General features: G+C 45.9%; 1 protein-coding gene across 1 annotated transcript in view; it reads left to right on the top strand.

The window, feature by feature from the left end:
- Positions 1-26500, top strand: part of pcbp4 (poly(rC) binding protein 4) — a 171259-nt gene that overhangs the window by 129040 nt on the left and 15719 nt on the right. Inside the window, 4 exon segments of the mRNA XM_065004336.1 lie at positions 3526-3597; positions 10775-10816; positions 12753-12837; positions 23110-23162. Coding sequence (XP_064860408.1) covers positions 3526-3597; positions 10775-10816; positions 12753-12837; positions 23110-23162 — 252 coding nt within the window.

Here is a 26500-nt window from a genome sequence, read left to right as displayed (position 1 = left end):
AACACAACACAATAACACAACAACACGATAACACAACACAATAACACAACACAACAACACGATAACACAACACAATAACACAGCACAACAACACGATAACACAACACAATAACACAGGGGGCAGTACTTGAAATTATCCAACAACAATAATATCAACACGATAACAAAATAACACAATAACACAACACAATAATAACAACAACACGATAACACAGCACAACAACACGATAACACAACACAACAACACAACAACACGATAACACAACACAATAACACAGCACAACAACACGATAACACAACACAATAATAACAACAACACGATAACACAGCACAACAGCACAACAACACAACAACACGATAACACAACACAATAACACAGCACAACAACACGATAACACAACACAATAACACAACAACACGATAACATAACACAAAAACACAACAACACGATAACACAACACAATAACACAACAACACGATAAACACAACACAATAACACAACACAACAACACGATAACACAACACAATAACACAGCACAACAACACGATAACACAACACAATAAATAAACAACACGATAACACAACACAATAACACAACACAATAATACAAACGATAACACAACACAATATAACACAACAACAATAATAAACAACAACACGATAACACAACACAACAATAACACAAACACAACAACACGATAACACAACACAATAACACAACAACACGATAACACAACAACACGATACAACACAATAACACAACAACACGATAACACAACACAATAACACAACACAACAACACGATAACACAACATAACACAACACAACAACACGATAACACAACACAATAACACAACAACACGATAACACAACACAATAACACAGCACAACAACACGATAACACAACACAATAACACAACACAACAACACGATAACACAACACAACAACACAACACAACAACACGATAACACAACACAATAACACAGCAAAACAACACAATAACACAACACAATAATAACAACAACACGATAACACAACACAATAATAACAACAACACGATAACACAACAACACGATAACACGATAACACAACACAATAACACAGCACAACAGCACAACAACACAACAACACGATAACACAATAACACTGCACAACAACACAACAACAATGCAACTCTCCTTTATAAACATCTGTCCTCTCCTTTCTAAACATCTGTCCTCTCCTCCTCTCCTTTCTAAACATCTGTCCTCTCCTCCTCTCCTTTCTAAACATCTGTCCTCTCCTCCTCTCCTTTCTAAACATCTGTCCTCTCCTTTCTAAACATCTGTCCTCTCCTTTCTAAACATCTGTCCTCTCCTCCTCTCCTTTCTAAACATCTGTCCTCTCCTCCTCTCCTTTCTAAACATCTGTCCTCTCCTCCTCTCCTTTCTAAACATCTGTCCTCTCCTCCTCTCCTTTATAAACATCTACTTGATGTCAGATCTCTGTAATGATATGGATGAGGAAATATGATCAGGGTTGAGGCCAATTAGAATTGAAGGCAGCAAAATTCAGGAAGTAGTTAAAGGTATTCACCTTTGAAATGACTACCTTTAACTTTTCACTTTATTAAGAGGGAACGGAAAATAAATGCCCTTTTTTCCATTTATTGAATTGGAATTTCAGTTTACTGGTGGTCTAACCCTGATGTAGTGGTGGTGGTCTAACCCTGATGTAGTGGTGGTGGTCTAACCCTGATGTAGTGGTGGTGGTCTAACCCTGATGTAGTGGTGGTGGTCTAACCCTGATGTAGTGGTTATCTAACCCTGATGTAGTGGTGGTCTAACCCTGATGTAGTGGTGGTGGTCTAACCCTGATGTAGTGGTGGTGGTCTAACCCTGATGTAGTGGTGGTGGTCTAACCCTGATGTAGTGGTGGTGGTCTAACCCTGATGTAGTGGTGGTGGTCTAACCCTGATGTAGTGGTGGTGGTCTAACCCTGATGTAGTGGTGGTGGTCTAACCCTGATGTAGTGGTTATCTAACCCTGATGTAGTGGTGGTCTAACCCTGATGTAGTGGTGGTGGTCTAACCCCCTGTAGTGGTGTACCCTGATGTAGTGGTGGTCTAACCCTGATGTAGTGGTGGTGGTCTAACCCTGATGTAGTGGTGGTGGTCTAACCCTGATGTAGTGGTGGTGGTCTAACCCTGATGTAGTGGTGGTGGTCTAACCCTGATGTAGTGGTGGTCTAACCCTGATGTAGTGGTGGTGGTCTAACCCTGATGTAGTGGTGGTGGTCTAACCCTGATGTAGTGGTGGTGGTCTAACCCTGATGTAGTGGTGGTGGTCTAACCCTGATGTAGTGGTGGTGGTCTAACCCTGATGTAGTGGTGGTCTAACCCTGGTGTAGTGGTGGTGGTCTAACCATGATGTAGTGGTGGTGGTCTAACCCTGATGTAGTGGTGGTCTAACCCTGGTGTAGTGGTGGTCTAACCCTTATGTAGTGGTGGTGGTCTAACCCTGATGTAGTGGTGGTGGTCTAACCCTGATTTAGTGGTGGTGGTCTAACCCTGATGTAGTGGTGGTGGTCTAACCCTGAAGTAGTGGTGGTCTAACCCTGATGTAGTGGTGGTCTAACCCTGATGTAGTGGTGGTCTAACCCTGATGTAGTGGTGGTGGTCTAACCCTGATGTAGTGGTGGTGGTCTAACCCTGATGTAGTGGTGGTCTAACCCTGATGTAGTGGTGGTCTAACCCTGATGTAGTGGTGGTATAACCCTGATGTAGTGGTGGTGGTCTAACCCTGATGTAGTGGTGGTCTAACCCTGATGTAGTGGTGGTCTAACCCTGATGTAGTGGTGGTGGTCTAACCCTGGTGTAGTGGTGGTGGTCTAACCCTGATGTAGTGGTGGTGGTCTAACCCTGATGTAGTGGTGGTCCAACCCTGATGTAGTGGTGATCTAACCCTGATGTAGTGGTGGTGGTCTAACCCTGATGTAGTGGTGGTGGTCTAACCCTGATGTAGTGGTGGTGGTCTAACCCTGATGTAGTGGTGGTCTAACCCTGATGTAGTGGTGGTCTAACCCTGGTGTAGTGGTTGTCTAACCCTGGTGTAGTGGTGGTCTAACCCTGATGTAGTGGTGGTCTAACCCTTATGTAGTGGTGGTGGTCTAACCCTGATGTAGTGGTGGTGGTCTAACCCTGATGTAGTGGTGGTCTAACCCTGATGTAGTGGTGGTCTAACCCTGATGTAGTGGTGGTGGTCTAACCCTGGTGTAGTGGTAGTCTAACCCTGATGTAGTGGTGGTCTAACCCTGATGTAGTGGTGGTGGTCTAACCCTGATGTAGTGGTGGTGGTCTAACCCTGATGTAGTGGTGGTGGTCTAACCCTGATGTAGTGGTGGTGGTCTAACCCTGATGTAGTGGTGGTCTAACCCTGATATAGATGACGTGATGGCGGGGATAGTATGTCTTTGCTCTGCATTGTTTTATTTATGGTTTATTTTACTGAGGTGAGTCTGACTCCTGGTCTGTCTGTGTCTGAAGGTGTTCGAGGCGTCTGAGTACGGGTCACACCCCCTCTTCCAATTGGCCCAGGGAGGGCTGGATCTACAACAAGTAAGTATGCATTAGATACAAAAGCGGAGAGGAAAGAGGAAGTAAAACGGAGCCATGGAAGGAGCTGATGATGTGTTGTCAAGTCAGGCTCCACTCACCCCAATCCAGACAGGCAGACAGTTACTGGTGTTGTTTTGAAGTAGGCTTCTTCTTCCTCCCTCCTGTCTGTCTGTCTGTCTGTCTGTCTGTCTGTCTGTCTGTCTGTCTGTCTGTCTGTCTGTCTGTCTGTCTGTCTGTCTGTCTGTCTGTCTGTCTTTCACAGTAAAACAAGGCCAGATCTTCCCTGTCTGTATTCCAACTCCAGTGTCCTCTGTTGGCTGCTGTTGGCCTTATCACTGTGGGGATGTGATACAGAGAGAGAGGTAGTGAGAGACAAAAAAAAGAGACGTGGGGAGAAAGTGGCTAGGGGAGAGGGAGAGGGTGGTAGAGGGAAAGAGAGAGGAGAGAGAAGAGACAGAGAGATAGAGAGACAGAGAAACAGAGAGAGAGAGACAGAGAGAGAGAGAGACAGAGAGAGAGAGAGACAGAGAGATAGAGAGACAGAGAGAAACAGAGAGAGAGAGCGAAACAGAGAGAGAGAGAGACAGAGAGAGACAGAGAGAGGGAGAAAGAGAAAAGAGAAACTGAGAGCCCCTAACCAAAGCCAGAGTGTTGTGTATATGATGGGTGTCAGCTGTAGGCTGGACTGGAGCTTTGGGAGCATCCTCAGAATGGAGTGGAGATCAGTGTTGCTTGTTTGGCTATCATAATCCTAGCAGCTAGGGCTAATGAAGAGGAGAGGATAGGAGAGGAGAGGAGAGGAGAGGAGAGGAGAGGAGAGGAGAGGAGAGGAGAGGAGAGGAGAGGAGAGGAGAGGAGGAGGAGAGATGGGAAAGATTAGGGGAGAGGAGAGGTACGGGGGAGAGGAGTAGTGCGGGGGAAAGGAGAGGGTGGTGGAGGGAGATTACGCCATGTTAAGTGGTTCGGCAAGGCGATTAATGCTTTTATACATTATTTACGAGCATGCAGAGCAGAGTACAGACAGAAGGAGGAGAGGAGGAGGAGAGGAGGAAGGAGGAAGGAGGGAGGAGAGAGAAATAATAAAGTAAATAAGCAATGTCATTTAGGCGAAGGAGCCCCACACGCAAGCACACACTTACAAACACACACACTGCAGTACATGTTGCAGGGAAATGGAATCCCTGTTGAGACGAAACACACACACACACACTAGTCTAACGTCCCTGGTGTCCCTCCCACCTTTAGTAGAGGTCCTGCACTAGAACTGTTCAACTAAACAGATTCACAACTTCCTCATAAAATCTATTGCTCTTAATAGCCTAAACAGTAACCCACTTCCTGTTCCTGTACGAGCCTAAACAGTAACCCACTTCCTGTTCCTGAACTAGCCTAAACAGTAACCCACTTCCTGTTCCTGTACTAGCCTAAACAGTAAACCACTTCATGGTCCTCTACTAGCCTAAACAGTAACTCACTTCCTGTTCCTGTACTAGCCTAAACAGTAAACCACTTCCTGTTCCTGTACTAGCCTAAACAGTAAATCACTTCCTGTTCCTGTACTAGCCTAAACAGTAAACCACTTCATGTTCCTTTACAAGCCTAAACAGTAACTCACTTCCTGTTCCTGTACTAGCCTAAACAGTAACACACTTCCTGTTCCTGTACTAGCCTAAACAGTAAACCACTTCCTGTTCCTGTACTAGCCTAAACAGTAAACCACTTCATGTTCCTTTACAAGCCTAAACAGTAACTCACTTCCTGTTCCTGTACTAGCCTAAACAGTAAACACAAAACAGCGTTCTACTAGCCTAAACAAATGACTTAAATGTAACCCACTTCCTGTTCCTGTAATGTAAACCACTTCCTGTTCCTGTAATAAACAGTAAACCACTTCCTGTACTAGCCTAAACAGTAACCCACTTCATGTTCCTGTACTACCTTAAACAGTAAACCACTTCCTGTACTAGCCTAAACAGTAAACCACTTCCTGTTCCTGTACTAGCCTAAACAGTAAACCACTTCCTGTTCCTGTACTAGCCTAAACAGTAAACCACTAGCCTAAACAGTAAACAACTTCCTGTTCCTTCCTGTTCCTGTACTAGCCTAAACAGTAACCACTTCCTGTTCCTGTACTAGCCTAAACAGTAAACCAATTCCTGTTCCTAAACAGTAAACCACTTCCTGTTCCAAGCCTAAACAGTAACTCACTTCCTGTTCCTGTAAACCACTTATGTTCCTACTAGCCTAAACAGTAAACCACTTCCTGTTCCTGTACTGTTCCTGTAATAGACTAAACAGTAAACAATTTCCTGTTCCTGTACTAGCCTAAACAGTAACCCACTTCGTGTTCCTGTACTAGCCTAAACAGTAAACCACTTCCTGTTCCTGTACTAGCCTAAACAGCCTAAACAGTAAAACCCACTTCCTGTTCCCGTACTGTTCCTGTACTAGAGCCTAAACAGTAAACCACTTCCTGTACTAGCCTAAACAGTAAACCATGGTAAACAACAACCACTTCCTGTTCCCTGTACTAAAACCTAGCCTAAACAGTAAACCACAACCAGTTCCTGTACTAGCCTAAACAGTAAACCACTTCCTGTTCCTGTACTAGCCTAAACAGTAACCCACTTCATGTTCCTGTACTAGCCTAAACAGTAACCCACTTCCTGTTCCTGTAATAGCCTAAAGAGTAACTCACTTCCTGTTCCTGTACGAGCCTAAACAGTAACCCACTTCCTGTTCCTGTACTAGCCTAAACAGTAAACCACTTCCTGTTCCTGTACTAGCCTAAACAGTAAACAACTTCATGTTACTGTACTAGCCTATACAGTAAACCACTTCCTGTTCCTGTACTAGCCTAAACAGTAACCCACTTCCTGTTCCTGTACTAGCCTAAACAGTAAACAACTTCCTGTTCCTGAACTAGCCTAAACAGTAACCCACTTCCTGTTCCCGTACTAGCCTAAACAGTAAACCACTTCCTGTACTAGCCTAAACAGTAACCCACTTCATGTTCCTGTACTAGCCTAAACAGTAAACCACTTCCTGTTCCTAAACAGTAAACCACTTCCTGTTCCTGTACTAGCCTAAACAGTAAACCACTTCCTGTTCCTGTACTAGCCTAAACAATAAACAACTTCATGTTCCTGTACTAGCCTATACAGTAAACCACTTCCTGTTCCTGTACTAGCCTAAACAGTAACCCACTTCCTGTTCCTGTACTAGCCTAAACAGTAAACAACTTCCTGTTCCTGTACTAGCCTAAACAGTAACCCACTTCCTGTTCCTTTACTAGCCTAAACAGTAAACAACTTCCTGTTCCTGTACTAGCCTAAACAGTAAACCACTTCCTGTTCCTACACTAGCCTAAACAGTAAAACACTTCATGGTCCTGTACTAGCCTAAACAGTAAACCACTTCCTGTTCCTTTACTAGCCTAAACAGTAACCCACTTCCTGTTCCTGTACTAGCCTAAACAGTAAACCACTTCATGTTCCTGTACTAGCCTAAACAGTAAACCACTTCATGGTCCTGTACTAGCCTAAACAGTAAACCACTTCCTGTTCCTGTACTAGCCTAAACAGTAAACCACTTCCTGTTCCTGTACTAGCCTAAACAGTAAACCACTTCATGGTCCTGTACTAGCCTAAACAGTAAACCACTTCCTGTTCCTGTACTAGCCTAAACAGTAAACCACTTCATGGTCCTGTACTAGCCTAAACAGTAAACCACTTCATGGTCCTGTACTAGCCTAAACAGTAAACCACTTCCTGTTCCTGTACTAGCCTAAACAGTAAACCACTTCATGGTCCTGTACTAGCCTAAACAGTAAAACCCACTTCCTGTTCCTGTAATAGCCTAAACAGTAACTCACTTCCTGTTCCTGTACTAGCCTAAACAGTAACCCACTTCCTGTTCCTGTACTAGCCTAAACAGTAAACAGTAAACACTTCCTGTTCCTGTACTAGCCTAAACAGTAAACCACTTCCTGTTCCTTTACTACTTCATGTTACTGTACTAGCCTATAAACAGTAAACCACTTCCTGTTCCTGTACTAGCCTAAACAGTAACCCACTTCCTGTTCCTGTACTAGCCTAAACAGTAAACAACTGTTCCTGTTCCTGAACTAGCCTAAACAGTAACCCACTTCCTGTTAGCCTAAACAGTAAACCACTTCATGGTCCTGTACTAGCCTAAACAGTAAACCACTTCATGTACTAGCCTAAACAGTAACCCACTTCATGTTCCTGTACTAGCCTAAACAGTAAACCACTTCCTGTTCCTGTACTAGCCTAAACAGTAAACCACTTCCTGTTCCTGTACTAGCCTAAACAATAAACAACTTCATGTTCCTAGCCTATACAGTAGCCTAGCCTAAACAGTAAACCACTTAGCCTGTAAACAACTTCCTGTTTCCTGTACTAGCCTAAACAGTAAACCACTTCCTGTTCCTGTACTAGCCTAAACAGTAAACCACTTCCTGTTCCTGTACTAGCCTAAACAGTAAACCACTTCCTGTTCCTGTACTAGCCTAAACAGTAAACCACTTCCTGTTCCTGTACTAGCCTAAACAGTAAACCACTTCCTGTTCCTGTACTAGCCTAAACAGTAAAACACTTCATGGTCCTGTACTAGCCTAAACAGTAAACCACTTCCTGTTCCTTTACTAGCCTAAACAGTAACCCACTTCCTGTTCCTGTACTAGCCTAAACAGTAAACCACTTCATGGTCCTGTACTAGCCTAAACAGTAAACCACTTCATGGTCCTGTACTAGCCTAAACAGTAAACCACTTCCTGTTCCTGTTCCTGTACTAGCCTAAACAGTAAACCACTTCATGGTCCTGTACTAGCCTAAACAGTAAACCACTTCATGGTCCTGTACTAGCCTAAACAGTAAACCACTTCCTGTTCCTGTACTAGCCTAAACAGTAAACCACTTCATGGTCCTGTACTAGCCTAAACAGTAAACCACTTCATGGTCCTGTACTAGCCTAAACAGTAAACCACTTCATGGTCCTGTACTGGCCTAAACAGTAAACCACTTCATGTTCCTGTACTAGCCTAAACAGTAACCCACTTCCTGTTCCTGTAATAGCCTAAAGAGTAACTCACTTCCTGTTCCTGTACGAGCCTAAACAGTAACCCACTTCCTGTTCCTGTACTAGCCTAAACAGTAAACCACTTCCTGTTCCTGTACTAGCCTAAACAGTAAACAACTTCATGTTACTGTACTAGCCTATACAGTAAACCACTTCCTGTTCCTGTACTAGCCTAAACAGTAACCCACTTCCTGTTCCTGTACTAGCCTAAACAGTAAACAACTTCCTGTTCCTGAACTAGCCTAAACAGTAACCCACTTCCTGTTCCCGTACTAGCCTAAACAGTAAACCACTTCCTGTACTAGCCTAAACAGTAACCCACTTCATGTTCCTGTACTAGCCTAAACAGTAAACCACTTCCTGTTCCTGTACTAGCCTAAACAGTAAACCACTTCCTGTTCCTGTACTAGCCTAAACAATAAACAACTTCATGTTCCTGTACTAGCCTATACAGTAAACAACTTCCTGTTCCTGTACTAGCCTAAACAGTAACCCACTTCCTGTTCCTTTACTAGCCTAAACAGTAAACAACTTCCTGTTCCTGTACTAGCCTAAACAGTAAACCACTTCCTGTTCCTACACTAGCCTAAACAGTAAAACATGTCATGGTCCTGTACTAGCCTAAACAGTAAACCACTTCCTGTTCCTTTACTAGCCTAAACATTAACCCACTTCCTGTTCCTGTACTAGCCTAAACAGTAAACCACTTCATGGTCCTGTACTAGCCTAAACAGTAAACCACTTCATGGTCCTGTACTAGCCTAAACAGTAAACCACTTCATGGTCCTGTACTAACCTAAACAGTAAACCACTTCATGGTCCTGTACTAGCCTAAACAGTAAACCACTTCCTGTTCCTGTACTAGCCTAAACAGTAAACCACTTCATGGTCCGGTACTAGCCTAAACAGTAAACCACTTCATGGTCCTGTACTAGCCTAAACAGTAAACCACTTCCTGTTCCTGTACTAGCCTAAACAGTAAACCACTTCCTGTTCCTTTACTAGCCTAAACAGTAAACCACTTCCTGTTCCTGTACTAGCCTAAACAGTAAACCACTTCATGGTCCTGTACTAGCCTAAACAGTAAACCACTTCATGGTCCTGTACTAGCCTAAACAGTAAACCACTTCCTGTTCCTGTACTAGCCTAAACAGTAAACCACTTCCTGTTCCTGTACTAGCCTAAACAGTAAACCACTTCATGGTCCTGTACTAGCCTAAACAGTAAACCACTTCATGGTCCTGTACTAGCCTAAACAGTAAACCACTTCATGGTCCTGTACTAGCCTAAACATTAAACCACTTCATGGTCCTGTACTAGCCTAAACAGTAAACCACTTCCTGTTCCTGTACTAGCCTAAACAGTAAACCACTTCCTGTACTAGCCTAAACAGTAAACCACTTCATGGTCCTGTACTAGCCTAAACAGTAAACCACTTCATGGTCCTGTACTAGCCTAAACAGTAAACCACTTCATGGTCCTGTACTAGCCTAAACAGTAAACCACTTCCTGTTCCTGTACTAGCCTCTCCTCCTCCTTCATGTTCCTGTACAAGGGATAATTTAGAGAGTCAGACAGAGTTAGAGCTGCTCGTGCTTCTGCTGTGCACGGGGTTAAAATCCTAAACAGTCTTATATAAGGAGGCCAGTGGGAACAACACACACACACACACACACACACACACAGAAACACACACACACACACACACACACACATAAACACACACACACACACACACAGAAACACACAGACACAGACAGACACACACACACACACACACACACACACACACACACACACACACACACAGACACACACACAGAAACACACACACACACACACACACACACAGAGAGGTCTTTCTCTCCCTCAGCAGCATGTCTCACTACCGATTGAACCAACCACTCGTTGTCTTTGATGCTGAGAGTAATATCGCAGTTATTCCTAAACTTGTCTCAGACGAACTACAACATGTCTCCCTTGAAGAACAGTTAGTTTAAACTCAATGACATTTACCTGGAAAAATAACAACTTCAACATTTCACTTCATTGTTTTTTTTGTTTTTCTTCCTTGCAGACGTACGCTGTACAGAACCAATATGGCATTCCACATTCAGAGGTATGTATGCTGATCACACTGTGACCTGTGATCGATCTATCTATCTATCTACCTACCTACCTACCTACCTACCTACCTACCTACCTACCTACCTACCTACCTACCTACCTACCCACCCACCCACCTATCTATCTACATTGGGGCAAAAAAGTATTTAGTCAGCCACCAATTGTGCAAGTTCTCCCACTTAAAAAGATGAGAGAGGCCTGTAATTTTCATCATAGGTACACTTCAACTATGACAGACAAAATCCAGAAAATCACATTGTAGGATTTTTAATGAATTTATTTGCAAATTATATGGTGGAAAATAAGTATCTCAATACTTTGTTATATCCTTTGTTGGCAATGACAGAGGTCAAACGTTTTCTGTAAGTCTTCACAAGATTTTCACACACTGTTGCTGGTATTTTGGCCCATTCCTCCATGCAGATCTCCTCTAGAGCAGTGATGTTTTGGGGCTGTTGCTGGGCAACACGGACTTTCAACTCCCTCCAAAGACTTTCTATGGGGTTGAGATCTGGAGACTGGCTAGGCCACTCCAGGATCTTGAAATGCTTCTTACGAAGCCACTCCTTCGTTGCCCGGGTGGTGTGTTTGGGATCATTGTCATGCTGAAAGACCCAGCCACGTTTCATCTTCAATGCCCTTGCTGATGGAAGGAGGGTTTCACTCAAAATCTCACGATACATGGCCCCATTCATTCTTTCCTTTACGCGGATCAGTCGTCCTGGTCCCTTTGCAGAAAAACAGCCCCAAAGCATGATGTTTCCACCCCCATGCTTCGCAGTAGGTATGGTGTTCTTTGGATGCAACTCAGCATTCTTTGTCCTCAAAACACGACGAGTTGAGTTTTTACCAAAAAGTAATATTTTGGTTTCATCTGACCATATGACATTCTACCAATCTACTTCTGGATCATCCAAATGCTCTCTAGCAAACTTCAGACGGGCCTGGACATGTACTGGCCTAAGCAGGGGGACACGTCTGGCACTGTAGGATTTGAGTCCCTGGCAGCGTAGTGTGTTACTGATGGTAGGCTTTGTTACTTTGGTCCCAGCTCTCTGCAGGTGATTCACTAGGTCCCCTAGGTGAGATCTTGCGTGGAGCCCTAGATCGAGGGAGATTATCAGTGGTCTTGTATGTCTTCCATTTCCTAATAATTGCTCCCACAGTTGATTTCTTCAAACCAAGCTGCTTACCTATTGCAAATTCAGTCTTCCCAGCCTGGTGCAGGTCTACAATGTTGTTTCTGGTGTCCTTTGACAGCTCTTTGGTCTTGGCCATAGTGGAGTTTGGAGTGTGACTGTTTGAGGTTGTGAACAGGTGTCTTTTATACTGATAACAAGTTCAAACAGGTGCCATTAATACAGGTAACGAGTGGAGGACAGAGGGGCCTCTTAAAGAAGAAGTTACAGGTCTGTGAGAGCCAGAAATCTTGCTCATTTGTAGGTGACCAAATACTTGTTTTCCACCATAATTTGCAAATAAATTCATTTTAAAAAATCCTACAATGTGATTTTCTGGACAAAAAAAACATGTCATAGTTGAAGTGTACCTATGATGAAAATTACAAGCCTCTCTCGTATTTTTAAGTGGGAGAACTTGCACAATTGGTGGCTGACTAAATACTTTTTTGCCCCACTGTATCTATCTATCTATCTATCTATCTATCTATCTATCTATCTATCTATCTATCTATCTATCTATCTATCTATCTATCTATCTATCTGTCTACCTGTCTACCTGTCTACCTGTCTGTCTGACTTTCCACCTGACTGTCTTTCTCTCTCTCTCTGCTTATCCTCTGTCTGTCTGTCTGTCTGTCTGTCTGTCTGTCTGTCTGTCTGTCTGTCTGTCTGTCTGTCTGTCTGTCTGTCTGTCTGTCTGTCTGTCTGTCTGTCTGTCTGTCTGTCTGTCTACCCCCTGTGTTTCAGTTGGCCAAGCTTCACCAGTTGTCTATGCAGCAGCAAGGCCTGGCCGCCCAGATGAACCAACAGCAGACCAACTCTGTCATACCTGGTATGTACTGTATCTGGTACACCCCTGGGGGTGGTGGCTATTCAGGGGACTACTTCCTGAAGGAGAGCTGCTGGGACCTGAGTGGGTAGAGGTGCTGAGGTTGAGAGGAAGATGAGGAGAGATAGAGGGGGGGAGAGGTAGAGCGGGAGAGGGGGAGAGGTGTAGAGGGGGAGACAGGGAGAGAGGAAGAGGAGGACAGGTAGAGGGGGAGAGAGGTAGAGGGGAAGAGAGAAAGAGGAGGAAAGGTAGAGGAGGTGAGGGGGAGACAGGGAGAGAGGAAGAGGAGGACAGGTAGAGGGGGAGAGAGGTAGAGGGAGAGACAGGGAGAGTGCAAGAAGAGGAGAGAGGTAGAGTGTGAGACATGGAGAGAAGAAGAGGAGGAGAGGTAGAGGGGGAGAGCTGTAGAGTGTGAGACAGGGAGAGAGGAAGAGGAGGAGAGGTAGAGGGGGAGAGAGGTAGAGGGGAGACAGGGAGAGGAGGAGAGAGGTAGAGTGTGAGACAGGGAGAGAGGAAGAGGAGGAGAGGTAGAGGCGGAGAGAGGTAGAGGGGAGACAGGGAGAGGAGGAGAGAGGTAGAGTGTGAGACAGGGAGAGAGGAAGAGGAGGAGAGGTAGAGGGGGAGAGCAGTAGAGTGTGAGACAGGGAAAGGTGACACACAGAGGGAGAACAGACTGTAATCGGTCTGACAGTTCTGACTGACTGTGCCTTTGAAGTTACTTTGTTTGAGTTTTTACAACAACCTTCCTACGACGTCCTTCCTACAACAACCTTCCTACAACGTCCTTCCTACAACAACCATCCTACAACAACCATCCTACAACGTCCATCCTACAACGTCCTTCCTACAACGTCCTTCCTACAACGTCCTTCCTACAACAACCATCCTACAACGTCCTTCCTACAACGTCCTTCCTACAACAACCATCCTACAACGTCCTTCCTACAACAACCATCCTACGACGTCCTTCCTACAACAACCTTCCTACAACGTCCATCCTACAACGTCCTTCCTACAACGTCCATCCTACAACAACCTTCCTACAACAACCATCCTACAACGTCCATCCTACAACGTCCTTCCTACAACGTCCTTCCTACAACAACCTTCCTACAACGTCCTTCCTACAACAACCATCCTACGACGTCCTTCCTACAACAACCATCCTACGACGTCCTTCCTACAACAACCTTCCTACAACAACCTTCCTACAACGTCCTTCCTACAACGTCCTACCTACAACGTCCATCTTACGACATCCATCCTACAACGTCCTTCCTACAACAGCCATCCTACAACGTCGTTCCTACAACAACCTTCCTACAACAACCATCAACGTCCTTCCTACAACGTCCTTCCTACAACAACCTTCCTACAACGTCCTTCCTACAACAACCTTCCTACAACAACCATCCTACAACGTCCTTCCTACAACGTCCTTCCTACAACAACCTTCCTACAACGTCCTTCCTACAACGTCCTTCCTACAACAACCATCCTACAACGTCCATCCTACAACAACCATCCTACAACGTCCATCCTACAACGTCCATCCTACAACAACCATCCTACAACGTCCTTCCTACAACAACCATCCTACAACGTCCTTCCTACAACGTCCTTCCTACAACAACCTTCCTACAACGTCCTTCCTACAACGTCCTTCCTACAACAACCATCCTACAACAACCATCCTACAACGTCCATCCTACAACAACCATCCTACAACAACCATCCTACAACGTCCATCCTACAACGTCCTTCCTACAACGTCCTTCCTACAACAACCATCCTACAACGTCCTTCCTACAACGTCCATCCTACAACAACCATCCTACAACGTCCTTCCTACAACAACCATCCTACGACGTCCTTCCTACAACAACCTTCCTACAACAACCTTCCTACAACAACCTTCCTACAACGTCCTTCCTACAACAACCTTCCTACGACGTCCTTCCTACAACAACCTTCCTACAACGTCCTTCCTACAACGTCCTTCCTACAACAACCTTCCTACAACGTCCTTCCTACAACGTCCTTCCTACAACAACCTTCCTACGACGTCCTTCCTACAACAACCTTCCTACAACAACCTTCCTACAACAACCTTCCTACAACGTCCTTCCTACAACGTCCTTCCTACAACGTCCTTCCTACAACAACCTTCCTACAACGTCCTTCCTACAACAACCATCCTACGACGTCCTTCCTACAACAACCTTCCTACAACGTCCTTCCTACAACGTCCTTCCTACAACGTCCTTCCTACAACAACCTTCCTACAACAACCTTCCTACAACAACCATCCTACGACGTCCTTCCTACAACAACCTTCCTACAACAACCTTCCTACAACGTCCATCCTACGACGTCCTTCCTACAACAACCTTCCTACAACAACCTTCCTACAACGTCCATCCTACAACGTCCTTCCTACAACAACCTTCCTACAACAACCTTCCTACAACGTCCTTCCTACAACAACCTTCCTACAACGTCCTTCCTACAACGTCCTTCCTACAACAACCATCCTACAACAACCTTCCTACAACAACCTTCCTACAACGTCCTTCCTACAACGTCCTTCCTACAACGTCCTTCCTACAACAACCTTCCTACAACAACCTTCCTACAACAACCTTCCTACAACGTCCTTCCTACAACGTCCTTCCTACAACGTCCTTCCTACAACAACCTTCCTACAACGTCCTTCCTACAACAACCATCCTACGACGTCCTTCCTACAACAACCTTCCTACAACAACCTTCCTACAACGTCCTTCCTACAACGTCCTTCCTACAACGTCCTTCCTACAACAACCTTCCTACAACAACCTTCCTACAACAACCATCCTACGACGTCCTTCCTACAACAACCTTCCTACAACAACCTTCCTACAACGTCCATCCTACAACGTCCTTCCTACAACAACCTTCCTACAACAACCTTCCTACAACAACCTTCCTACAACGTCCTTCCTACAACGTCCTTCCTACGACATCCATCCTACGACGACATTCCTACAAGCTTTTTTCCATTGTACTTTTAGTAATATTCTGTTATGTTTTCTTCAATGTACACTCAAACTTGGTATGCTGCTGTGACTTCCATTAGCCCATTCAGTGTAAATGACCCCAGACTTATAGGATGTGAGGCATATGGAACCATTTAATGATTTATTCCATCAGATAGATACGTTGTCCACATATAATATGATTTCGTCCACACCACAGTGGCTCCACTCTGGCATACCTGTATTTATCATGAACCCGGTCCCTTTAAAGAACCCTGAGTGTCCAGAAAGCCCCTCTGAACCCGGTCCCTTTAAAGAACCATGAGTGTCCAGAAAGCCCCTCTGAATCCTGTCCCTTTAAAACCTGTTAGGGATGATGCGAATTTTCGCAGGTTTTGTAAAAAATCGCACAACAGAGGCCTCCCGGGTGGCGCAGTGGTTAAGGGCGCTGTACTGCAGCGCCAGCTGTGCCATCAGAGTCCCTGGGTTCACGCCCAGGCTCTGTCGTAACCGGCCGCGACCGGGAGGTCCGTGGGGCGACGCACAATTGGCCTAGCGTCGCCCGGGTTAGGGAGGGCTTGGTCGGTAGGGGTGTCCTTGTCTCATCGCGCACCAGCGACTCCTGTGGCGGGCTGGGCGCAGTGTGCGCTAGCCAAGGTGGCCAGGTGCACGGTGTTTCCTCCGGCGCATTGGTGCGGCTGGCTTCCGGGTTGGATGCGCACTGTGTTAAGAAGCAGTGCGGCTTGGTTGGGTTGTGTATCGGAGGACGCATGACTTTCAACCTTCGTCTCTCCCGAGCCCGTACGAGAGTTGTAGCGATGAGACAAGATAGTAGCTACTACAACAATTGGATACCACGAAATTGGGGGGAAAAAGAGGTCAAATTAAAATAAAATAAAATAAAATGATATGATAAGTATGTGTGTATAGAAAACACTCTGAAGTCTCTAAAACTGGTTAAATCATGTCTGTGGCTATAACAGAACGTGTTTAGGAGTAAAAATCCCAAGGAAAACTTCACAAAAACACACAAAAAATATTCATCCGCCAGTCAATGTATTGTCTATGGAGATAGAAAATAGATGAGGTCCCGTTTACAATGCCTACAGCTTCCACACGATGTCGCCAGTACTGGCATTTCATTGCATGTTTATCCTTGGTGGGATGACGTATAGGCACTTCCTGTCTTGGGGTCCACCGAGGAAGTTATGAAAGTGAAAAAATGGACGATGATTTCAAGACTTGCTGCTATTGAATACAGATCGCCCCATGATCAATTTGATCGATTATTAACGTTTATTAATACCTGAAGTTGGTTTACAAAAGTAGTTTGAAGTGATTTGTAAAAGTTTATAGGCAATTTTTTTAATTTTAAAAAGTGACGTTGCGTCTTGTAAAGGTGAATTTTCCTGGATCAGACGGCCTTCATAAATGGACATTTTGGGTATACAATGACCGATTTAATCGGGAAAAATACCCAATTGTGATGTACATATAGGAGTGCCAACAAAGAAGCTCGTCAAAGGTAATGAATGTTTTATTTTATTTCTGCGTTTTGTGTAGCGCCGGCTACCGCTAATTCTTTTGTTTAGGTCTCGTTCAGGTATTTCGGGGGGTGCATGCTATCAGATAATAGCTTCTCATGCTTTCGCCGAAAAGCATTTTACAAATCTGACATGTTGGCTAGATTCACAACGAGTGTAGCTTTAATTGAGTACCCTGCATGTGTGTTTTAATGAAAGTTTGAGTTTTATCGAGTACTACAGTTGGCGCTCTGAAAAGATCCCTGAGTGTCCAGAAAGCCCCTCTGAATCCTGTCCCTTTAAAGAACCCTAAGTGTCCAGAAAGCCCCTCTGAATCCTGTCCCTTTAAAGAACCCTAAGTGTCCAGAAAGCCCTTCTGAATCCGGTCCCTTTAAAGAACCCTGAGTGTCCAGAAAGCCCCTCTGAATCCTGTCCCTTTAAAGAACCCTAAGTGTCCAGAAAGCCCTTCTGAATCCGGTCCTTTTAAAGAACCCTGAGTGTCCAGAAAGCCCCTCTGAATCCTGTCCCTTTAAAGAACCCTGAGTGTCCAGAAAGCCCCTCTGAATCCTGTCCCTTTAAAGAACCCTGAGTGTCCAGAAAGCCCCTCTGAATCCTGTCCCTTTAAAGAACCCTAAGTGTCCAGAAAGCCCTTCTGAATCCGGTCCCTTTAAAGAACCCTGAGTGTCCAGAAAGCCCCTCTGAATCCTGTCCCTTTAAAGAACCCTGAGTGTCCAGAAAGCCCCTCTGAATCCTGTCCCTTTAAAGAACCCTGAGTGTCCAGAAAGCCCCTCTGAATCCTGTCACTTTAAAGAACCCTGAGTGTCCAGAAAGCCCCTCTGAATCCTGTCCCTTTAAAGAACCCTGAGTGTCCAGAAAGCCCCTCTGAATCCTGTCCCTTTAAAGAACCCTGAGTGTCCAGAAAGCCCCTCTGAATCCTGTCCCTTTAAAGAACCCTGAGTGTCCAGAAAGCCCCTCTGAATCCTGTCCCTTTAAATAACCCTGAGTGTCCAGAAAGCCCCTCTGAATCCTGTCCCTTTAAAGAACCCTGAGTGTCCAGAAAGCCCCTCTGAATCCTGTCACTTTAAAGAACCCTGAGTGTCCAGAAAGCCCCTCTGAATCCTGTCCCTTTAAAGAACCCTGAGTGTCCAGAAAGCCCCTCTGAATCCTGTCCCTTTAAAGAACCCCGAGTGTCCAGAAAGCCCCTCTGAATCCGGGGAAAGATATTGTCTATGTTGCTCCCATTCTGCCTCTGTGTCAGCCCCAGGCCTGTCCATCCATGGTCCGTATGTTAAGTGTAGATTAGTCCTGATCCAGGTAGGGATAGACACAGATGGGGAACAGGGCCAATTTAGCTCTCCTCTCTTCTCCTGAGGATTTCAGCGCCTGCATCCCAAAAAAGCATCGTATTACCCTTCGTAGTGCTAGGGCTCTGGTCAAAAGTAGGGAATAGGGAATAGGGTACCATACATAGGGAATAGGGTGCCATACTGTACGTAGGGAATAGGGTGCCATACACAGGGAATAGGGTGCCATACATAGGTAATAGGGTGCCATATACAGGGAATAGGGTGCCATACACTTGCAATAGGGTGCCATACACAGGGATTAGGGTGCCATATATAGGGAATAGGGTCCCATACACAGGGAATAGAGTACCATAAACAGGGAATAGGGTACCATACACAGGGAATAGGGTACCATACACAGGGAATTGGATACCATACACAGGGAATAGGGTGCCTTACACAGGGAATAGGGTACCATACACAGGGAATAGGATACCATACACAGGGAATAGGGTGCCTTACACAGGGAATAGGGTGCCTTACACAGGGAATAGGGTGCCATACAGAGGGAATAGGATACCATACACAGGGAATAGGGTGCCTTACACAGGGAATAGGGTGCCTTACACAGGGAATAGGGTGCCTTACACAGGGAATAGGGTGCCATACAGAGGGAATAGGATACCATACACAGGGAATAGGGTACCATACAGAGGGAATAGGATACCATACACAGGGAATAGGGTACCATACAGAGGGAATAGGATACCATACACAGGGAATAGGGTACCATACACAGGGAATAGGGTACCATACACAGGGAATAGGGTACCATACACAGGGAATAGGGTACCATACACAGGGAATAGGGTACCATACACAGGGAATAGGGTACCATACACAGGGAATAGGGTACCATACACAGGGAATAGAGTACCATACAGAGGGAATAGGATACCATACACAGGGAATAGGGTACCATACACAGGGAATAGGGTACCATACACAGGGAATAGGATACCATACACAGGGAATAGGGTGCCTTACACAGGGAATAGGGTGCCTTACACAGGGAATAGGGTGCCATACACAGGGAATAGAGTACCATACAGATGGAATAGGGTGCCATATATAGGGAATAGGGTGCCATACACAGGGAATAGAGTACCATAAACAGGGAATAGGGTACCATACACAGGGAATAGGGTACCAGACACAGGGAATAGGGTACCATACACAGGGAATAGGGTGCCATACACAGGGAATAGGGTTCCATACACAGGAAATAGGGTTCCATACGTAGGGAATAGCATGCCATACACAGGGAATAGGGTGCCATACACAGGGAATAGGGTTCCATACACATGGAATATGGTTCCATACGTAGAGAATAGGGTGCCATACACAGGGAATAGGGTTCCATACATAGGGAATAGGGTGCCATACACAGGGAATAGGGTTCCATACGTAGGGAATAGGGTGCCATACACAGGGAATAGGGTTCCATATGTAGGGAATAGGGTGCCATACACAGGGAATAGGGTTCCATAGGTAGGGAATAGGGTGCCTTACACAGGGAATAGGGTTCCATACACAGGGAATAGGGTTCCATACACAGGGAATAGGGTTCCATACACAGGGAATAGGGTTCCATAGGTAGGGAATAGGGTGCCATACATAGGGAATAGGGTGACATAACCAGGGAATAGGGTGTCATACCCAGGGAATAGGGTGCCATACACAGGGAATAGGGTTCCATACACAGGGAATAGGGTTCCATACACAGGGAATAGGGTTCCATACACAGGGAATAGGGTTCCATAGGTAGGGAATAGGGTGCCATACATAGGGAATAGGGTGACATAACCAGGGAATAGGGTGCCATACATAGGGAATAAGGTGCCATACCCAGGGAATAGGTTGTCATACACGGGAAATAGGGTACCATACACAGGGAATAGGGTTCCATAGGTAGGGAATAGGGTGCCATACCCAGGGAATAGGGTCCCATACCCAGGGAATAGGGTGCCATACACAGGGAATAGGGTGCCATACTGTACGTAGGGAATAGGGTGCCATACACAGGGAATAGGGTTCCATAGGTAGGGAATAGGGTACCATACATAGGAAATAGGGTACCATACTGTACACAGGGAATAGGGTGCCATACACAGGGAATATGGTGCCATACCCAGGGAATAGGGTGCCATACACAGGGAATAGGGTGCCATACACAGGGAATAGGGTGCCATACCCAGGGAATAGGGTGCCATACACAGGGAATAGGGTGCCATACACAGGGAATAGGGTGCCATACCCAGGGAATAGGGTGCCATACACGGGAAATAGGGTGCCATACCCAGGGAATAGGGTACCATACTGTACACAGGGAATAGGGTACCATACTGTACACAGGGAATAGGGTGCCATACCCAGGGAATAGGGTACCATACTGTACACAGGGAATAGGGTGTCGGCAGAAGGAGGCTTTAACAGTCCATTACAGATTTCAAAGGGAACCAAAGAGGAGCTTTCTTTTGTCAACAGATGAGGAAGTATTATTTCCTCCTTCCCTGCTCTTCTTCAGATCTTCTCCAGGCAGACATGCCTCATCATAATAAATAAGTATTGATGATTCATGACGGAATCAGTCAGTCAGCACTGTAGAAGGATATATTCATGTAAATGACAAGCTTGTTGTGTAGAGCGTCAATAGAAGGCTAAACATGTACTTCAATGTAGAGAGATTATGTTTTTGTTGTTTATTTACACGCTTGAAATGCATAATGGTGTTTCTTTACAAGCTTTAACATGAATAAAAGCATTTCTTTATAAGCTTCAAAATGCATAACAGCAACACAATAATAGCTTCCACTGTCTGTAGCTAAAGCAGTGATTTAGATAGAATGAGAGAGAGCGAGGAGATTAGAGGAGAGAGAGGAGACGAGAGGCGAGGAGATGAGAGGAGAGAAAGAGAGATGAGACGAGAGAGGAGAGGAGAGAAGAGAGAGAGAGGAGAGGAGAGAAGCGGCGGAGAGAGAGAGAAATGGAGAGAGAGAGACGAGAGGAGAAGAGAGAGAGAGATGAGAGGAAAGAGAGAGAGAAGAGAGGAGAGAGAGAGCGAGAGAGACGAGAGGAAACAGAGGGAGAGGAGAGAGAGAGAGAGAGAGCGAGCGAGAGAGAGAAAGAGACGAGAGGAGAGAGAGAGAAGAGAGAGAGACGACAGGAGAGAGAGAGAGAGAGAGAGAGGAGAGAGAGAGAGAGAGAGAGAGAGGAGAAGAGAGAAAGACGAGAGAGAGAGAGAGACAAGAGGAGAGAGATAGAGGAGAGAGAGAGCGAGAGAGAGAGAAGAGAGGAGAGAGAAGAGAGAGAGAGGAGAAGAGAGAAAGACGAGAGGAGAGAGAGAGAGAGAGAGGAGAAGAGTGAGAGACAAGAGGAGAGAGATAGAGAAGAGAGGAGAGGAGAGAGAGAGAGGAGAGAGAGAGAGATGAGGGAGAGAGATGAGAGGAGAGAGAGATGAGAGGAGAAGAGAGAGAGACAAGAGGAGAGACAGAGAGAGAGGAGAAGAGAGCGAGAGAGAGAGAGAGAGAGAGAGAGAGAGAGAGAGAGAGAGAGAGAGAGAGAGAGAGAGGAGAAGAGAGCGAGAGAGAGAGAGAGACAGAGAGAGAGAGAGGAGAGAGGAGAAGAGAGCGAGAGAGAGAGAGACAGAGAGAGAGAGAGAGAGGAGAAGAGAGCGAGAGAGAGAGAGACAGAGAGAGAGAGGAGAGGGTGAATGGGAGGCTGTATTATATTACAGGTAAAAGCTCATCAGTCAAGGCAGTGTTACAGTCTATTAAAAAACCTAGTCTGTTTAGAAAGCCAAGCTACATATCCCATCCCTGCTGTGAACAGGAGAGGAGGACGAGAAACAGTGGAGTAGAAACAGAGCAGAAATAGAAGCATAAAGACTTGCTTAGAGATGCCATATCATAATTTGATCATCAATTTTCCTGTACAGCAGAAAATGAAAACTTGTATTGTTGTCATGGTTTAACGAATCTACCCCTATAAAAATTGTGCATTAATTATAATCCACATAAAGATTGACATTTCCTGTTGCTGGTGGATAATTTTCCTGCTGTGAAAAACTGGGTCAGATTAAGATACAGCATCTGTAAAGACTTGCGTTAACGCCCCAACCAAGGCGGTCTTGAGGCACGCAGATGATATGAGTTGAAAAGCAGTTCTTCACACTTCCACACTGAATATGTTTCAGAGAGGTGAAGGTATCCAACAGCAGGTTGATCACCAGCAAGAAGTGTTTGTGATGATGTTGTAATGTTTTATTCCCCGTTATATAACTGGGCTTTTAACTGGAAAATGTATTATTTTGACTGTGGTGATTTTTCCATGTTTTAATTGACTGTGTGATTTCCCTAGGGTTTAGTTACCTCTCTTATCTCCCATCAGGAATGGACTCCAATTCACAGACCACATCACAGGAGCTACTCATTCCAAATGATGTAAGAAACACTGCCACACACACACACGCACGCACGCACGCACGCACGCACCCACCCACCCACACACGCACACACACACACACACACACACACACACACACACACACACACACACACACACACACACACACACACACACACACACACACACACACACACACACACACACACACACACACACACCCACACACGCATAGACCACGTCACAGGTGCTGCACATTCCAAATGACGTAGCAATAGTTTGTCTGCTATGTCACAAACGCTGACACATAACAGACCTAAACATATTGTTATTCAGTCAGTCAGACACCTCATTCTGTCATCATCAGGCTATATACAGTGCCTTGCGAAAGTATTCGGCCCCCTTGAACTTTGCGATCTTTTGCCACATTTCAGGCTTCAAACATAAAGATATAAAACTGTATTTTTTTGTGAAGAATCAACAACAAGTGGGACACAATCATGAAGTGGAACGACATTTATTGGATATTTCAAACTTTTTTTCAAACAAATCAAAAACTGAAAAATTGGGCGTGCAAAATTATTCAGCCCCTTTACTTTCAGTGCAGCAAACTCTCTCCAGAAGTTCAGTGAGGAGCTCTGAATGATCCAATGTTGACCTAAATGACTAATGATGATAAATACAATCCACCTGTGTGTAATCAAGTCTCCGTATAAATGCACCTGCACTGTGATAGTCTCAGAGGTCCGTTAAAAGCGCAGAGAGCATCATGAAGAACAAGGAACACACCAGGCAGGTCCGAGATACTGTTGTGAAGAAGTTTAAAGCCGGATTTGGATACAAAAAGATTTCCCAAGCTTTAAACATCCCAAGGAGCACTGTGCAAGCGATAATATTGAAATGGAAGGAGTATCAGACCACTGCAAATCTACCAAGACCTGGCCGTCCCTCTAAACTTTCAGCTCATACAAGGAGAAGACTGATCAGAGATGCAGCCAAGAGGCCCATGATCACTCTGGATGAACTGCAGAGATCTACAGCTGAGGTGGGAGACTCTGTCTATAGGGCAACAATCAGTTGTATATTGCACAAATCTGGCCTTTATGGAAGAGTGGCAAGAAGAAAGCCATTTCTTAAAGATATCCATAAAAAGTGTCGTTTAAAGTTTGCCACAAGCCACCTGGGAGACACACCAAACATGTGGAAGAAGGTGCTCTGGTCAGATGAAACCAAAATTGAACTTTTTGACAACAATGCAAAACGTTATGTTTGGCGTAAAAGCAATACAGCTCATCACCCTGAACACACCATCCCCACTGTCAAACATGGTGGTGGCAGCATCATGGTTTGGGCCTGCTTTTCTTCAGCAGGGACAGGGAAGATGGTTAAAATTGATGGGAAGATGGATGGAGCCAAATACAGGACCATTCTGGAAGAAAACCTGATGGAGTCTGCAAAAGACCTGAGACTGGGACGGAGATTTGTCTTCCAACAAGACAATGATCCAAAACATAAAGCAAAATCTACAATGGAATGGTTCAAAAATAAACATATCCAGGTGTTAGAATGGCCAAGTCAAAGTCCAGACCTGAATCCAATCGAGAATCTGTGGAAAGAACTGAAAACTGCTGTTCACAAATGCTCTCCATCCAACCTCACTGAGCTCGAGCTGTTTTGCAAGGAGGAATGGGAAAAAATGTCAGTCTCTCGATGTGCAAAACTGATAGAGACATACCCCAACCGACTTACAGCTGTAATCGCAGCAAAAGGTGGCGCTACAAAGTATTAACTTAAGGGGGCTGAATAATTTTGCACGCCCAATTTTTCAGTTTTTGATTTGTTAAAAAAGTTTGAAATATCCAATAAATGTCGTTCCACTTCATGATTGTGTCCCACTTGTTGTTGATTCTTCACAAAAAAATACAGTTTTATATCTTTATGTTTGAAGCCTGAAATGTGGCAAAAGGTCGCAAAGTTCAAGGGGGCCGAACACTTTCGCAAGGCACTGTACTTATACATGTACATATGGTTAAAGTGACTAAGCATATTATTATTCACTCAGTCAGACACCTCACTGTTCTCTGCTTCAATGTTGCCTCTAACCCAATGACCAAAACTGGTTGAGGTGTTATCATAATGACGTCATCTCTCTCTATCACTCTATTTCTCTTTCTCTCTCTCTCTCTCTCTCTCTCTCCTGTCTGTCCATCCATAAGTCTCAGTGGAGCTCTATGAGTTTGAACTAAATCTAGTCATGATGTCTGACATGCTGAGAGGCTCTGTGCTGTCACAACACAGCAGTAAATAAGGCAACCAGAGGGCTTTCAGCAAGAGCCCTCCCCAGCTCAGCCGTTACCACCCCAGCCTACCCCCTCCCCAGCTCAGCCGTCCCTACCCCAGCCTACCCCTCCCCAGCTCAGCCCTCCCTACCCCAGCCTACCCCTCCCCAGCTCAGCCCTCCCTACCCCAGCCTACCCCCTCCCCAGCTCAGCCGTTACTACCCCAGCCTACCCCCTCCCCAGCTCAGCCCTCCCTACCCCAGTCTACCCTCCCCAGCTCAGCCGTTACTACCCCAGCCTACCCCTCCCCAGCTCAGCCCTCCCTACCCCAGCCTACCCCTCCCCAGCTCAGCCGTTACTACCCCAGTCTACCCCCTCCCCAGCTCAGCCGTTACTACCCCAGCCTACCCCCTCCCCAGCTCAGCCGTTACTACCCCAGCCTACCCCTCCCCAGCTCAGCCCTCCCTACCCCAGCCTACCCCCTCCCCAGCTCAGCCGTTACTACCCCAGCCTACCCCCTCCCCAGCTCAGCCCTCCCTACCCCAGCCTACCCCCTCCCCAGCTCAGCCGTTACTACCCCAGTCTACCCCCTCCCCAGCTCAGCCGTTACTACCCCAGCCTACCCCTCCCCAGCTCAGCCGTTACTACCCCAGCCTACCCCTCCCCAGCTCAGCCCTCCCTACCCCAGCCTACCCCCTCCCCAGCTCAGCCGTTACTACCCCAGCCTACCCCCTCCCCAGCTCAGCCCTCCCTACCCCAGCCTACCCCCTCCCCAGCTCAGCCGTTACTACCCCAGTCTACCCCCTCCCCAGCTCAGCCGTTACTACCCCAGCCTACCCCCTCCCCAGCTCAGCCGTTACTACCCCAGCCTACCCCCTCCCCAGCTCAGCCCTCCCTACCCCAGCCTACCCCTCCCCAGCTCAGCCGTTACTACCCCAGCCTACCCCCCCTCCCCAGCTCAGCCCTCCCTACCCCAGCCTACCCCCTCCCCAGCTCAGCCGTTACTACCCCAGTCTACCCCCTCCCCAGCTCAGCCGTTACTACCCCAGCCTACCCCCACCCCAGCTCAGCCGTTACTACCCCAGCCTACCCTCCCC

The sequence above is a fragment of the Oncorhynchus nerka genome, linkage group LG2, assembly GCF_034236695.1.
Source record: "Oncorhynchus nerka isolate Pitt River linkage group LG2, Oner_Uvic_2.0, whole genome shotgun sequence".
NCBI lineage: Eukaryota > Metazoa > Chordata > Actinopteri > Salmoniformes > Salmonidae > Oncorhynchus > Oncorhynchus nerka.
This window is presented reverse-complemented; position numbering and strand designations above follow the sequence as displayed.